Source organism: Dipodomys spectabilis, unplaced genomic scaffold (genome assembly GCF_019054845.1).
Source record: "Dipodomys spectabilis isolate Male_0828 unplaced genomic scaffold, ASM1905484v1 ptg000230l, whole genome shotgun sequence".
NCBI lineage: Eukaryota > Metazoa > Chordata > Mammalia > Rodentia > Heteromyidae > Dipodomys > Dipodomys spectabilis.
This window is the reverse complement of record NW_024870907.1, coordinates 4,199,658-4,216,375: the sequence shown is the minus strand read 5'-3', so window position 1 is coordinate 4,216,375 and position 16,718 is coordinate 4,199,658. Positions and strand designations below refer to the sequence as shown.

The following is a 16,718-nucleotide window of genomic DNA, read 5'->3' as shown; positions in this document are numbered from 1 at the left end:
TTTCCTCTCCTGTGAGTTTTGCTTTGTTTTTGCTTTGAGGTACTGGGCCTTCCGCTCAGAGCCAGGGCTGGCCAGGCAGGCTCTGTCCCTCTGAGCTGGCCAGAGCCTGAGCTCAGGGTTGAGTGCTTGCCAGCCACGGCTCGCTACCTGAACCTCACCTCGGCCCACAAACACAGCGTGTTCTAGGGAATGCACTGCCTTGCATTCCATTTCTTTGATGCTGAGATGGGCACCACACTCTCCTTTCAGTTCTTTGTATCTTACCTTGGTCGGCAAGCACCGGGTGCATAAATCCATGAGCTGCTGTGTGAGGCGTGGGTTCACCCCCGGCCCTCCAGGTCCGGGCAACACGCCCTCTCCGTTAGCTGGTTTGAGGCCTGCTGTCCTCGGCAGTGTCCATCCAGGACTCAGCCTTGGGCCCTCAGCCAGCATGAGGACACGGGCTGGCCAAAAACAACGGAGGAAGAAGCCTCCCACAGGTACCAGCGAGCGCTTGCTGAGGTCACATGACAGGAGAGGTGTGGAGCTGAGGTCATGTGACAGGAAAGGGGCGTGCGGAGGTCACATGACAGGAAAGGCGCACGCTCACTTCATTGTTTGACAGCCACGGAAGCACTTCTTAGGCTTCTTTTGGGGGAACAGAGGCTACGTACTGGGGTTTTGAACTCACGGCCTCACATTTGCCAGACAGAGCTTTATCGTTGAGCCACGCCCACGGCCCTCTGTGCCTTCATTCTTTTTCCAATAAAGGTTTTGCTTTTTCCCCAGGCCAACCTGGACCACGGGCTTCCTCTGTGCTGTGTCTGCGTGGCTCTGTGACAGGGGTGCACCACGGCGCTCAGCTTTCATTGGTAGAGATGAGGTCCTGCGAATTGGGGGCAGGGTGGAGGCTAGCTTCACCCGTGATCCTCCTGATCTCAGCGTCTTGAGTGGCTCAGATTACAGGCGGGAGCCACTGTGGCTGGTGTAGTTTGTTCTCCGTGCTCCTCCCCTGTCCGGGTGTACTTCCCTGTGGACGTTGGTCGTGGTGGTGATTTCTTTTTTTTTTTTTTGGTCCGGTTGTGGGGCCTGAACTCTGGGCCTGGGCGCTGTCCCTCAGCTCTTCAGCTCAAGGCTAGCACTCTACCACTTGAGCCACAGCGCCACTTCCGGCTTTTTTCTTTTTGCTTATGTGGTGCTGAGGAATCGAACCCAGGGCCTCAGGCATGCAAGGCAAGCACTTTACCACTGAGCCCCCTTCCCAGCCCCCGTGGTGGTGATTTCTTATGAGTCTGTCTTTGGACAGGGACAGGCTACCTGCTCCCATTTTTAGGATAGGTGACACATTTAAACTGATTTGCCCTTTCTTTTTTTTCTGTGTCCTAGTTTTCACGCTTGCCTGACATTTTTTTCGCTGCCAATTGCTGGATTGGGTTTTCTTTATTCTGTTTTTTCCCTACATCTAATTTCTAATTCTAGGGGGTACCCTAATCTTTAAAATTAGGTTACCTAAATTTTTAAAATAGTACATGGCTCATTATTTTTTTTAAATCTTCAGGCAATGCAGAGGCAAAAGAAACAATTAAAATGTTCCATATTGCCATACAAAAATCCCTACTGCTGGCACCCAGTGAACCCAATTCAGAAACAGAGGGTTTGCAGATGAACAGAAGAATGAGAGAAGGGAGGGGTGGGATGTCCGCAGGCATCACAAAACCTTCGCGGAATGTTTTGCATTGTCCTTGAAATTAGCACATTTCTCAGAAATGAAGGTGAGAGGCAGGCATGGAGGTCCAGGTCTCTAATCCCAGCACTCGGGAGACCTAGGCAGGATGGAGAGTTCTAGGCCAACCTGGAATGTGTGAGGCCCTCTCTCAAAAAAAAAAAAAAGACTGGGAAGGTGGCTCAGTGGTAGAGCACTTGCCTTGCATGCCTGAGGCCCTGGGTTCAATTCCTCAGCACCACATAAGCAAAAAGAAAAAAGCCAGAAGTGACGCTGTGGCTCAAGTGGTAGAGCACTAACCTTGAGCTGAAGAGCTGAGGGACAGCGCCCAGGCCCAGAGTTCAGGCCCCACGACTAGACCCCCCCCCAAAAAAAAAGCATGCCAGGTGCCGGTGGCTCACACCTGTCATCCAAGCTACTCAGGAGGCTGAGAGCTGAGGATCCGGGTTCAAAGCCAGGCTAGGCAGAAAAGTGAGCCTCATCTCCAATGAACCACTCAAAAGCCAGAAGTGGTGCTGTGGCTCAAAGTAGCAGAACAATAGCCTTGAGCAAAAGAGCTCAGGGACAGCGCCCAGGCCCGAGTTCAAGCCCCAACGACAGACGAAAGAAAGAAAGAGAGGGGGGGGGGTGGGAGGGAGGGAAGGAGGAAGGGAGGGAGGGAGGGAGGGAGGGAGGAAGGAAGGAAGGAAGGGTTTTAAAGCATAGAATTGCTCTTGTTCCTGGACACACACTGAGCCTTCTCTCAGCCCAGTACTGTGGGAGGCCGTGGCAGCGGAGCTCTGCCACTCTCGCTGCCTCCTAGCAGAGCCTGGGCGCTCTTCCTCTCTGGGTAGCAGTGACCTCAGAGTGACTTGGAAACCATGCCTGGCAGGTGGATAGGAAGCTCCATGTTGAGCAGACGCGGCCGGGCGGTGGGGGCCCTGCGGGGCTCGGGGACGGGCACTGGGCCTATGAAGGCCCCAGAGTGTCAGATGGCCTGTAGTTTGACAGCTGAAGGGCCCAGCCACGCAGCCAGCCTCCCCGGCCCAGGCTTCATCTGTGTTCATCCCTGCTCCGGGACGCACTGACCTTCCTGTGCCCGCCCGGGCTGGGGCCTCAGAAGTGTGTTTTCCCTCTGGGCCGGCTCTTCTCAGGAGCCACAGGTCCACAGCACCAGCTTTGTTCTCCAAGACAGTGTGGTCCTGGCGTTGCTGCTGAGCCCGGATGAAGGACAAGAGACCGAGGCCTCTCTGCTGCAGGAGTGGAGCCAGGCCCAAGAGCAAAGGGAGAGGACTCAGCAGAGCGCACACAGTGCCCGGCAACAGAGCTCGCCCGGTCCTCCCCAGGCTGGCCAGTCAAGACAAGTGCTGGGGAAGAGTCTGGGGGCAGCACCGGACCTCTGGGGGCTCCCCTGAGCCCACCACCGGAGCCTGGGCACAGAGACGGCCGTCCATACTCATTCTGGCCTCCCAGCCCCCTCCACTTGCCCGTCCTCCACACCCCAGCCTCCCATCCCCTCCACCTGGCTGAACCTTGTCACTAGAAGCTGCTCTGAGCACCTGAGTCCTGATGAGCTGCCACCTGCACCACAGCTCACCACTGACAATCGGGAATTTGGAAATGCTGCTTGCGACCCCTACCCCTGGCCCCAGAAGGGGTCAGAGGTGGCTGGAACAGGGCTGACCAGACAGGGCCAGAAGCTGAGCTGCCGGCCACGCTGCACCTGAGGGGAACAGCAGGGAGGACAGGGCCCAGAAGACAGGGTCCTGGGCAGCTGGGGGGGGGAGCAGAGCGGAGCTGAGCACCCACCCCACTCTGCAAGGCCCTGGCCCCTCCCCCTGCCACCTCCTACCCATGGCAGCTGGCCTGCGGGCACAGCCAGGCCCACAGGGTCCCTGGGAGAGCCAGCCCTGCCCCCCCCCATGGGGAACAGCGCGTGGGGAACAGCATGCTCAGAGGCACAGACGGAAGGGACGGTCTCCAGGGAGCTGCTCAGTGATGATTCCCAAGCGGCTCCTGTGGATGGTGGGCAGCGGGAGAGGAGTGGTCCGCAGGTGAGACTGAGCAGGGCTGCGCCCACCCCCCGCCCATCCCCCTCCTGTGTGCTGTGCATGTGCAGACGCCTGCTGTCTCCCAGGCCCCAACTCCACAAGCCCGCACGCACGCACACACGCCCTGCCGTCCTCTGAGGCCCTGCCCCAGGCCAGGCCCGGCCTCATTGCTGAGAATCATCTGACCTCTGCTGGCGAGTTTGCTCTGGCAAGGAGACCGGTGGGGTTTCTCCCGTGATGAGGGAGCTGGACAAGGCCAGCCAAGCTTTCTAGAGGGAGAGGCGGCCACAGAGCCCAGGCGAGAACTCCGGGGAGAAGCGGGCAGGGTGTCCTCAGCAGGCCCTGCCCCTGCCACCCTGCATTTCCCGACGCCGCCAGGTCTGCACCGCCCCTTATCACTGACTGTGGACAGGGCCTGAGAGCAGACCGGGAGGAAATCGAGATCCCCGGAGGAGGCTCAAGCAAGAGAAGGGGACGGGTGTGAGCTCCCGGGAGAAGGGCATCCTGAGGACCCTCGGCCCATCCTGGTCCCGGCCAGCCCCGTGGGGGGTGCCCGGGGAGAGCCATGGGGCACCCACTGCCCCAGACACCGTCCAGTGTTGGGCATAGGGTGTGGGGGGACCTGGGCAGCAGGGAAGCTGAGTTCCATGAAGGCAGAGTGGGTAGAGGGGCCTCTGGCCATGCCCACGCAGACTTGGGGCTCCTGGAATGTCCTCACCAGGCCATGGGGTCAGAACTCCCCAAAGACCAGCGCCCTGTGGCCCGCCTCCACCACCACCATCAAATCCCCAGCAGCCCCTGGGCTCCAGCCCCTCGGGGTTTCCTGACTCCAGCGCTGCCCCTCTGTGGGGACCACACAGCCCGTGCCCTGCAGAGCCGTCTCCCCGCCCCACCTCACCCCAGGCTCCGTCCCCAGCCCAAGTCACACCACCCATCCCAAAGCCGGGCCTGGCACCTGGGCCACGCCTGGGGCGGCTTGCGGCTGCATCTCCCCCGCCCGCCACGACCAGCTGTTTCCATCCCCTTCCGCCGTGGAAATACTAGGAAGTGTGTCAGCAATCTCCGCTTCATTTCAGAAAACACAGGAAGGGGCCAAATGCAAGGGAGCTTCTGAATAGACTCTGATTGCAGATCGCAGAAATCAGGTTCGCTTCGAGCGGCAAATACCATTTAGAGAAAATGTCTTGTTTTGTCCAAAGAAGCCGTGTTGTGCTGACAAACCTCTTCACCTCACACTCTGGAAGGATTTCGAACTCCCGCTGGGGTGGTACCTGACAAGGCTGGGCTTCCCTGTCCCTGTCCGCAACTCAGAGGGACCCCTGGTCCCGGCTGGGGCCGGTCCCGGCCAGCTTGGGAAGTCATGTGTCCTTCCACAGTGGTTCCGGTCCTCCTTGAAGAGCCCCGACCTGGGGCGCCCTGCCCACCCAGCCACACTTGGCTTCCACAGGAGAGCAGGTCCCCTCTCCGAGCCGGGAGCCCCTCCACCCCCCATGATTCCCACAGGAAGACACGGGGCACCCTGTGCCTCCTGAGCCCCAGTATCGCCTGCACCCCATGCCTAGTGCATCCTGATCCTTTCCTTCAAGACCCCAGGGAGCCCTGTACCCATGAGCTCTGCCTCTAGTGCTGAGTGCTCACAGGGCAGGAGCACGGACCTGACAGGGAAGCTGGGAGCAGCACGCTGCTCACTTCCACGACCCTGGAGGACAGAGATGACCGACCATGGCCAGGAGGAAGCCCCAGAGCCCAGCAGGAAGCTCCTCCTCACTCCCCTGCCCGCCCCAGCGTGTCGGCCCTCTCCACCTGCTCCTGGGGATGTATTGTTGGGCATTTGTTCCAGGTCTAAGCCTGAGTGGCTGACACCCCTGATTCGGCCACTCTTCAATGACGTTTCCTCTCTAACTCCAGGACACCACGTGAGACCACGGGAGAGGTGGCTGGGGAAAGAGCCAGGGTACTCCTCCTCATCCACGATGCAAAAAGCCTTGGCCGCCCCTTCCCTGAGCCCCCCTTTCTCATCTCTCACACCTGGCCCCTTCCCTGAGCCCCTCTTCCTCGTGGCTGACACCTGGCTCCTTCCCCAGCCCCTCCCTTCCTCATCATGGCTGACACCTGCCCCTCACCCCAACCCCTCCCTTCCTCATGGCTGAAACCTGCCCCCCATCCCAACCCCTCCCTTCCTCACTGCTCACACCTGGTCCCCTTCCCCGAGCCCCTCTCCCTCACTGCTTACACCTGGCCGTTTCTCTCCCCCTGAGGCCCAGTTGCCGGCTGTGGCCCAGACTCATCAGGGCCAGGCTGAGCAGGACAGGCTGCAGCTCCAGGCAGCGGGGAATGCCTGGCACCCCAGCACCGTGGGAAGCCTGAGGCAGGCAGCGGTCCCCATGCACACCACCTCAGAGCTGACCAGCCCAACCAGGATTGCGGGTGTGTGGCTGACTGGTCGAGAGCCAGTCCAGCAAGCACAGGCCCTGCGTTCAGGACTTCAGTACCAGGGAAGAAGAAAGAAGAAAGGAAGGAGGATGAAGTGAATTTCTCTATATTCCCGGATTCCTTCCTGTTGATTTCTAATTGCCACTGCACTGCAGTGATTGTACTCTGAAAGGCTTCAGTTCTCTGCAAGTTTCCCAGGCCAGTGTGCGGCCTTGTTCAAGTTCCCAGGCCAGTCTGCTAGCCTCGTATACTAGGTCTGCGGTGCAGAGCCTCGTGTGCTCTGAAGGATGCAGACGGACCGGCTTCAGCTGCAGTGTGTTTAGGTCTCCCTTCCCTGCCCCACAAGCCCCGCCTTTCTGTCCTGTCCGTCACTGCACTCACCCCAGCAGTGGAGCTCAGAAGTTGCTAGCCAGCCTTGTGGAGAGGTCATCTGATCTCCAGCCCTACCAGGCCATGTCATATTTTGGGACTCTGTTGCTAGGTGTACATATGTTCAGAATTGTTCCTGATTTCATCAGAAAATATCCTTCTTTATCCCTAGTAGCCTTCTAAGTCTTAAGGGTATTTCTTTCTGGCATATGTCAGAACTTTAGCGTTCTTAGGGCTGCTGTTTTCATAGTACATAATTTTTGTATCTTTAAAGGCTGTCTGTAAATGGAATATGGTTGCACCCTAATGCAATCTCAGATGAGTTTGTCTTTTGAATGGGTAATCTAATATGCCTGCATTTTACTTATTTCCTGTATTTTTCCAAGTACTATTCTTTTTTTTCTTAGATTTGAACTCAGGGCCTCAAACTTATTTGCTAGATGCTCAACTTGTGAGACAGACCTCAGTTCCTGTATTTCTCCTACTCTGAAGCCTTAATGTTGATGACTTACTCCCCTCTCCCTTGTCTTTTGAACTAAGTGCCTATTTCCTAGGATGGTTGAACTTCTTTCAGTGGTTTTTTGTTTGTATGTTACCTTTTTAAGTTGTTCAGTCTGTGGCTTACCACACATACCATACATCAGAATTTATATCCAACTCAGCTTTTTATTGACTTCATTCAGGGATATGTTGAGTTTTTTGTTTTTTGCCAGTCCTGGGGCTTGAACTATCTGAGCCTGGGCGCTGTCCCTGAGCTGCTTTTGCTCAAGGCTAGCACTCTACAAGAGCCACAGCACCATTTCTGGCCTTTTCTGTGTATGTGGTACTGAGGATCGAACCCAGGGCTTCATGCATGCTGGGCAAGCACTCTACCACTAAGCCACATTCCCAGCCCCGTTGAGTATTTTTAAACAGATGCTTTGAAGTCTCTGCCGCCTGTTCCTATTGTACGGTTCACCCTTGCCGTCTCGTGTTGAAAACGGCATTTTAGATAATGTAGCATTTCTGGATACTGGCCACATCCCAGCCCCCCCAGGGCTCACTGGTTGTTGGTGCTTCTGACTTGCTGTAAAGTCTGTTTCCTCTGCCTGTGAAGCCTCTGGTGTCTACTGGGTGGGCTCATTGCTGGCCTGGCGGTGGCTGTAGCTGGCTCTTTCCCTGACCTACCCATTTGGCACTGCTCACAGCTGTTTCCTGCTGCTTTTGATTTTTACTATGCCTTGGAGCACAAGCTGCTCAACAGGCTGACCCAACCCCGTGGGGCAGGAAGTCTCTATGGCGGCTTCCAGACTCACTGGGACCCAGAGCCCTCTTACCTCTAAGAACCTGCTGGCATCCACCTCCTGCCGTGAACCAGCCAGCAGATGCTTGGAAGTGAGCTCCTCACGCTGGGTCCCAGGTAACGCGGGCTCCTTAGTGGGAGTGCTGTGGAGTCGCTTACCCTGGGTTGGATCTAGAGTGTCCCCGGAAGCTCCTGGTGGAGACTTGGTCCCCACACTGTGGCTGCATTGGGAGTGGGTAGAACCCTTGGGAGATGTAGCCTAGGGAGAGGAAGCTAGGTCTCTGGAGGTGTGGCCTAGGGGAAGAAAGTAGGTCACTGGAAGTGTGGCCTAGGGGGAAGTTAGGTCCCTGGAGGCAGGGCCTAGGGGGAGGAAGTTAGGTCACTGGAGGTGTGGCCTAGGGGAGGAAGTTAGGTCCCTGGAGGCATGGCCTAGGGGGAGGAAGTAGGTCACTGGAGGTGTGGCCTAGGGGAGGAAGTTAGGTCCCTGGAGGCAGGGCCTAGGGGGAGGAAGTTAGGTCACTGGAGGTGTGGCCTAGGGGAGGAAGTAGGTCCCTGGAGGCATGGCCTAGGGGGAGGAAGTAGGTCACTGGAGGTATGGCCTAGGGGAGGAAGTTAGGTCCCTGGAGGCGGGGCCTTGAAGATGTTAGGACTGGCACCTTCCTGTTTCCCACAGGGCCATGAGGACATTCAGTGTCATCCACCTGCAAGCCCTGCCACCACGTTCTGCCTCATCACAGGCCCAAAGCAACAGGGCCAAGTGACCACAGACAGATGCTGAGCAAGTTGATGGGCTCCAGAGAGGGGATGCAGGCGCACCCTCCTCCTGCAGACTTCTCCTGGCGTGTGTCAACCCCGGCCCCCACCCGATGCCAGGCAGGCTGTCTGGCCCGGCCTCACCAAACCTGGTAGAGTGACAGGAAGGTGACTGTCTGGCCTTGGGGCTCTGGGGCCGTGTGGGAGGGGAGGTGTGGTGGCAGGTTGGCCTCGGCTGTCCATCGGGGACAGGCAGAGGCCACCCGCCCGGGGGAGCCGCCAGGCAGTGAGTCTCCAAGGAGGAAGTGGCGCCAGCCTCAACTGGATGGAGAGCGAGCCCCGGCAGCGCCTGTGCCGGCTTCGGACCTGGAGCCCCTCTGCAGATTAGGGGCCTCACAGGTGGGGGGGGGGGGGAGGGGTGCGGGGACTGGCGGGGGCAGGCCATGGTTGTCTCCCACTCTCCAGACACGGGGTCCAGTCCCTCCTGCCCCAGGGCCTTTGGGGTTCACACCAGGGTGCCCTACACCTCTCACCGCAGGGCAGACCCCAGGTGTGATGGCCCGAGTGCTGGAGGCTGGCCTCTGAGGCAACCCCACTCCTAGTACACTGCCTTACAGGGCCAGAAGGCTTTCCCCAGCATGCCGTGCACAAAAGTACATGAGTAGATGAGCGTTCTATAGAGATTCATAGCTGCACACACCCACACACATAAGCACCCATGCTGGAACGTGAGCACTTGTAGGGACAGGAATACGCATGCTGCACACACAAGTGTGAGAACACATGCGCGGGGATCCCCCGCACACCGCGGAACACACACCGCATGTACACAGACGCTCATGTGTCCTCACTCATCCCACACGTGCACACATGTATACACATCCATGTGTCCTCATCCCCATGTGCACACACAAGTTCATGTCCTCAATGCCCCCCATACCCATGTACATTCATGTGTCATCATCCCATGAGCACACCGCATGTACACATTCACGTCCCCACTCATCCCACATGCACACATGTAGACATTCATGTGTCATCCTACTTGCACACATGCCCTCACCCCACACGTGCACACACCACAGGTACACAAGTGGTCACCTGTCCACTCATCCCACACACTGCATATGTACACAAACACAAAGCCCAGCCCCAGGGTAATCATGCACTGTCCTCACTGGAAGAATACAGTTTACAAGTCCTAGTATCTCTGAGTGGGAGAGCATTGTCTTACTTCACAATCTCAGGCCTTAAATATTTGATAATTCAAAAAACAGCTGACCCAGGTTCCAGCAGCTCACACCTGTAATCCTAGCTGCCCAAGAGACTGAGAGCTGAGGATTGTGGTTTGTAGCCAACCCATAGCACCCAGGTCCTGAGTTCCAAGCCCCAGGACATGCACACACACACAGCAGCAACTGAGCTCTGAGCTCTGTGCAGATCCCATGACTATCTTCATAAAAAATGAGTGGAGAGCACAGAGGGAGATTGGCAAGTCAGAGGGAGCAAAGTGAGGGACTTAGACAACCTGGCATGTTTCTCTACGACAGAAGCCAGGTCCCCTGCGGGGGGCGGGGGGGTGAGTGGTAAGGGTCCTGGGCTCTTGGTACACAGGACAACCCTCATCACCAGCATGGTGACCCAGCCAAGGCCCTGCTGTTTGGAGCCACAATCTCAGGGTGCTACACCAGGCACCCAGGCCATGCCTATGTGAGCCAGGTGGCCAGCACTCAGACAAGGAACTTAGGGCTGCACCAGATGGCCCCCGGTGTTGCCTGAAAAAGCTCAGGAACCAGAGGGACCTACCTCCCTGGACTGCCTGGGACCAGCTCCAATGCTGCCCATTCTTAGAAGGAACCAATGGCCTGGGGCATCAGAGACAAGGTCACGTCACAGCCTGGTGTTTGCCAGTACTGATGCTAGCCACTGCTGTGGCAGCACAAGACTCCAATTCCAAACTGCTCCTGTCTGCAAGCCCTCTCCACTGCGAAACTCACCTGTGCACACAGCCAGCAGAGGATGGGGGCATCCAGGAAGCGGCACCCACCAGAGATGGCAGCTAGCGGCCATTTTAATGCCTCCTTCTGCCCTACCCATTGGCACCAGGATGGCTGTGGGTGGGAAGTAGAGGGCAACCAATGGCATCCCAGCTGGCATCCCCAATGCTGACCCACTCCCCCAGCCTGCCCTGCCCTGCACGCCCAGCCTTTCTGAGTGACGGGAGCAGCGGGTACCTGCCTTCAGGAAGGAGACTAGCAGCAGGTACGCAGTAAGAACAAAAGCTACTAAAGGACGACTTTATTTACGTTTCTACGGAGATGTTACAAACAAGGTAGACTTTAAAAGAACACTTAAAAATTGTAAAGTAACTATAGCTCTAAAATGAAAATAATGCCATCGAGAGCCGCTCTGAAAATGGAGACGTGTCACTTGCTGGTCCTGCTCCATACCCTCCACACTGTGGCCTCCCCGCAAGCCCTCCGTCCCTCCGTGCCCAGCCTCCTGCTGATGTAGGAATGAAAGGGCCACACCATCCAAATCTTCACTTTATTTTTAATATAAAAAAATGCAAATTTGGAAACCCACCCTGCTTTCTCCCCTAACATAATGCTTTACCTCTTAAAAATAAAAATAAAGTACTAATTCTATATACATCACATGTACCATACAAAAATGTATCCAAAGTTCTATTGCTACCAAAGTGTTCTAAATTAAAACAAGTTACAGAAAGCCCCTCATTGTAAACAGGATTACAAGTTACAAAATCAAAGTACTCACAGGCCAGTTGTTTATCGAACCGCCCAACACATTCTGCTCCCAAACCGAGTTGAATTTTTATGTGCTGTATAAAAATGCATATCAATATACTTTTGCAAATTTATTTTTCATTATAAAGCAAATGAGTACACTTCTACAATAAATAATCTGCTGGGAGGCACGCTCGAGGGGCTGGGGTGGAGCAGGAGAAGGGACAGACAGGACGACAACAATGGCCCGCCTGGCGCAGCTGGCGGAGTGTTTTTGGTGATTTGCAAGTGATGCACACAGCGTTAAGTTTTTATTCTCTTTGCACAAAGTACCATTCAAAATAATGTCATTTTCTTTCTTAAAATACACATTTGTCATTGTAAATTTACATCCCGTCTTATTAAATAAGTGGCACTCTGTGCAAAGAGCATGATTTACAAAATTATTAAACATTCAAAGGTCTTTAAAAAAAAAAGCTACAGGTCAAAGAAAGTGAGGCCGTGGCACAACCAGGAAGCGGGCCCGCCATGTGGCTGGGACACCTGCCCCCTACAGCGCCGGCCACGCGGCTAGGACGCCCCTGCCCCCACAGAGCGCCAAGATGAGATGGTTCCATAGAAAACTTGGAAATGAAACCTCCCCCTCCCTGGGGAGAAAAGAACTACAGAACTACAGCTACAAAATCAGAATAAGTTAAGTTTTGAACAATATACAACATGTACAGCTTTATCAACACTATGGACAAGGCTCAGTCAATGTCACTGAGGTCACTGGCGGGCTCCCCATGGACCCGGCTCAGGTGGTTCATGGCGCGGTCAAAGGCCACCCGCACAGCCTTCCGGATGCTGGAGTTCCTCCCTTCCATCATTTTTAGCTTGTCGATGGTCTCGTCAATACCAAGGGGCACCATTTTGGACTTGGGAAGCCACTGCCTTTTTAGACGAAAGAGATGGGAAAAGTAAGCGCAGCTGCCCCACGCGCCCCTTCACCCGCACACAGGCAGGAGCTGGCAGCACAGCTGTGCTGTCAGACACCAGCAGGGCCCCATGCAATAGAACAGGCAGGATGTGCGCTGCGTCCCTTCATCTTCCTCTAGGGCTCAGGAAAGGCATGGAAACCATGAGCACTCTTCCTTCTCCAAAACACCTCTGAGCTGCCACGCAGGGCAGGCAAAGCAACCAGACCCAGACTATGCTTGTAGCACAGGCCAAGGAGCCCTGGGTGGGCATTGTGGGGGAGAGGGGGATCCTAACACAAAAAAGGGTTAGCCCCAGGAAGTCCTCCCTCTGGGTCTAAGGGAGCAGCTGCCAAGGACAGCAGGATAAATGGGAAGAACACAAGATGCGTTGGCAGACCCTTATGTGCAGCCAGAACGGGAAGCACCTCCTGGGCACTGAGTGCAATTGCTGACAGAACTCTGGGGCCACCCAGGAAAAGCCCACACCCAGCTGGACGGGCCCTCCTGACAGCTCAAGTGGTCGGAGATAGTAGGCCCCACGCCGAACCAGGCTATATTGGGGCCTCAAATGCTGAGCATCTGAGCAGAGCTGGGTGGAGACAGAAGCAGATGCTGTGGACAGGGGGCACTTGAGTCCTGGCAAAGCACTTGAATCTAGGAGCTCAACGCAAGGCCCCCAGGGGTACTTTTGTGGACTTGAATAGGCATGAGGTCAAGCAGCCTGGACCAGTCAGCTAGCCAGCCAGGACTTCAGAAGCAAGATGACACTGTCAGGTAAAAACCATCCAGTGAGCAGTGCAGCTCCCACAGCAGCCATTGGATGCTGCCCTTTCCCCGTTTCCCCCTTTCTGGACATCAACCATTGGATGCTGCCCTTTCTCAGCCCTGCCCTCTCTGGACATCAACCATTGGATGCTGCCCTTTCTCAATCCCACCCTCTCTAGGCATCAGCCATTAGATGCTGGCTGCCCTTTCTCAATCCCACCCTCTCTGGATATCAGCCATTGGATACTGGCTGCCCTTTCTCAGTCCCGCCCTCTCTGGACATCAGCCATTGGATGCTGGCTGCCCTTTCTCAGTCTCGCCCTCTCTGGACATCAACCATTGGAGGCTGGCTGCCCTTCTCAGTCCCCCCACCCTGGACCCAGAAGCAGCACAAGCCACAGCACCCAGGACCACAGGGAAGGGCCTCCAGCCTGAACTGCACACTCACCAACTTCTCTTATTATCAAAGAACAGAACAAGAAACAGCTTCTCCTCAGACTTGGTCTGCATGTGCTCCCCGATCTTCAGCACATCCAGGGGTGGGGCGGGGATCGTGACCCCGTTGTGGTGGCCAGGCACTCTTGGCATCTTGGGATCGATGATCTGCCGGGGACAGGCTCCTGTCACACCAAGCACTCTCAAACCCAGAGCATACACCCACGAGCCCAGGCCACTCACACACTGCCTCTCAGCACAGCCACGCTCTCCTGGGCACACCTAGGCCCGGGACCCCTCCCGGTGCCCCACTCACCAGTGCTGGGTAGGAGGGGTAGCCACTACACTTGGCCCACACCACTTTCAGGGGCTCCAGGGCAGAGGCCGCGGCATCCGTGGAAATCCACATGCTGTTCTGCCCCACTTCTGGTAAAGAGACCCCCCCAAGCGAGCCATCAGGAGAGCCACTGCTGGCCCAGTGCAGCACACAAGCCAGGGGTTCCCCAGACACGCTCAGTGCCCAGCCTCTCAAGTATAAGTTCAGTCACCACCACCAGGAGGCAGATGGCCACCACACACAGACACGCCCAGTGCCCAGCCTCTCAAGTGTAAGTTCAGTCACCACCAGGAGGCAGATGGCCGCCACCACACACACACACACACACGCACGCCATGGGTTCCCCAGACACGTCCAGTGCCCAGCCTCTCAAGTATAAGTTCAGTCACCACCACCAGGAGGCAGATGGCCACCACACACGCACGCACGCATGCTCTCCCTGTAGCCTGCCCATGGTTCACTTGCCTCCAAAAGACCTACAGAACCTCATGTCCTCCCAGTTCAAGGACTGTGAAGGATACTGGTCCCGAATGCCTTAAGTCCTGTGACCAATATTGGTCCCTAACACCTGAGCCTCTCCCTCCAAAGACCTCCTTTGGTGCATTCTTGCCGCCTCCTATGCACAGAAAAGCTCCCTCCAAAGAGCCAGCCCCTGTCCTCCGCTTCCCTGCATACATCCTCCCGCAGCCCCAGACTCCTCTCCAGAGCCCACCACTTCCGAAGTCCAGACTGACCACCAGTGTCAGATGCCCAACTGACCTCTGCTCCTCTTCAAAGCAGAGAAACCCTGTAATCCATCAGTTCTCAGACCCAGAACTTTACTCCGCCCCATGGCCTAGTGACCCCCAACCACTCACACTCACACCCAACATAGCTGTCTTACAGTGACATTTGTGCCCACTCAACTCTACCCCCAGGGGCTAGCCATAGGACTAGGCAGCCAGCCCAGCAAGTCCCTCATGGCCTGAGGCTGAGGACACCTCTACAGAGACTCAGCAGAGAATGCCAAATAACCTACACTAACCCTGTCTGAACCGTGATGAGTCACCCCGAGTCCCGTGTGCCCTCGCAGGGCCTCCACCTAGGGGACCCAGCCTTGAAGCACTCTTCTTGGGGAATGATTTACCGGATGCAATGAGCTTGGCTGACAACCCCACACTACTAGGCCAGGTATTAGAGGAGTTCCCTTCTGCAGTATCTCGAAGTTGTTGGTATAACTCACCAGCCGCAATCCTGGCTGCTTTGGCGTAGTTCCCATTTTCAATACAGGAGATCAGCTCACTGCGATCCTCCAGCGTGTGCCTTCGCACAAGAGCAGGCTTGCCGCGCCCACACTTCGGTGCACTGAAACTTTGAAAAGAAACAGACCAGTCAGAAAGTGACACTACAGACTGTGAACACCCCTGCTGCCTGGTAATTCCCTCCACCACCACATGCTGCACACACAGCAGCTGCCCACCAGGCTGGGCTGTGGGAAGGGGGCACCGCCCCCCAGGCAGGCCTGCAACTGGGGCTATAGTGAGACATTCAGGGGCTACCTGTGCCACTGTTGTGAAGGGCTGCGTCCCGCCATACTGAAGGTGGGATTTGGGGAGGAAAGACTGACGCTTAACCACAGATTCTAAAATTGCGCTTTTTGTATGTGTTTTGCTTTGGTTGTTTTTTCTTTTCCATGCCATTTTAGGACTTGAACTGAGGGCCTCACAATCTTGGCTTTTTTGCTCAAGGCTGGTTAGTGTTCTACCACTTGGGCCACTCCCCCACTTCCAGCTTTTTGGTGATTGAAGGTAATATCTCACAGACTTCTCTGCCCAGGCTGACTGTGAACAGCAATCTTCAGATCTCAGCTTCCTGAATAGCTAGGATTACAGGCAGAAGCCACCAACATCCATATTGTATTGTAATTTTACCATTTACAAAGCACATCAAAGTATCTCCATAGGAAACTGTCTGTGAAGGGCACAGCACAAACCCTGGGGTCAGCCTTTCTCAAGACCCTAGAAGAGTTGAGCTCTGAAACTTCAGAAGCCGAGCAAGAAAGTACCCAGGAGCTGCACACAGAGGAAACTAGGAGCGTGCCCGCCTTGAGGGGCAGAGCGGGCTGCTGGGGGTGTGCCCACCTCTAGGGGCAGAGCGAGCTGCCGGGGGCGTGCCCACCTCGAAGGACAGAGCGGGCTGCTGGGGGTGTGCCCACCTCCAGGGGCAGAGCGAGCTGCTGGGGGCGTGCCCACCTCGAGGAGCAGAGCGGGCTGCTGGGGCAGAGTGAGCTGTTGCTGGGGGCGTGCCCACCTCAAGGAGCAGAGTGAGCTGTTGGGGTGTGCCCACCTCGAGGGGCAGTTAGCTGCTGTGGGGGTGTGCCCACCTCGAGGGGCAGAGCGGGCTGCTGCTGGGGGCATGCCCACCTCAAGGGGCAGAGCGGGCTGCTGGGGGGGTGCCCACCTCGAGGGGCAGAGCGAGCTGCTGGGAGTGTGCCCACCTCGAGGGGCAGAGCGGGCTGCTGGGGGCGTGCCCACCTCGAGGGGCAGAGCGAGCTGCTGGGGGCGTGCCCACCTCGAGGGACAGAGCGGGCTGCTGGGGGCATGCCCACCTCGAGGGGCAGAGCGAGCTGCTGGGGGTGTGCCCACCTCGAGAGGCAGAGCGAGCTGCTGGGGGTGTGCCCACCTCGAGGGGCAGAGCGGGCTGCTGGGGGCGTGCCCACCTCGAGGGGCAGAGCGAGCTGCTGGGGGCGTGCCCACCTCGAGGGGCAGAGCGGGCTGCTGGGGGCATGCCCACCTCAAGGGGCAGAGCGGGCTGCTGGGGGCGTGCCCACCTCGAGGGGCAGAGCGAGCTGCTGGGGGCGTGCCCACCTCGAGGGGCAGAGAGAGCTGCTGCTGGGGGTGTGCCCACCTCGAGGGGCAGGGTGGGCT

The 16,718-nt window shown here is 56.8% G+C and overlaps 1 protein-coding gene across 6 annotated transcripts in view; it reads right to left on the bottom strand.

The window, feature by feature from the left end:
* Positions 1–10,852: 10,852 nt before the first annotated feature.
* Positions 10,853–16,718, bottom strand: part of Brd1 (bromodomain containing 1) — a 52,323-nt gene continuing 46,457 nt past the window's right edge. For 5 of the 6 annotated variants that reach the window (XM_042698026.1, XM_042698025.1, XM_042698024.1 and 2 more), the window contains 4 exons: positions 15,035–15,162; positions 13,792–13,901; positions 13,489–13,643; positions 10,853–12,249 (listed from right to left, as the gene is read on the bottom strand). In XM_042698026.1, the coding sequence (XP_042553960.1) occupies positions 12,066–12,249; positions 13,489–13,643; positions 13,792–13,901; positions 15,035–15,162 (577 nt within the window). In that variant the 3' untranslated portion in view covers positions 10,853–12,065. Of the gene's footprint in view, positions 12,250–13,488; positions 13,644–13,791; positions 13,902–15,034; positions 15,163–16,718 lie in introns of those variants that run through there. The other variant, XM_042698029.1, reaches the window with a different exon arrangement.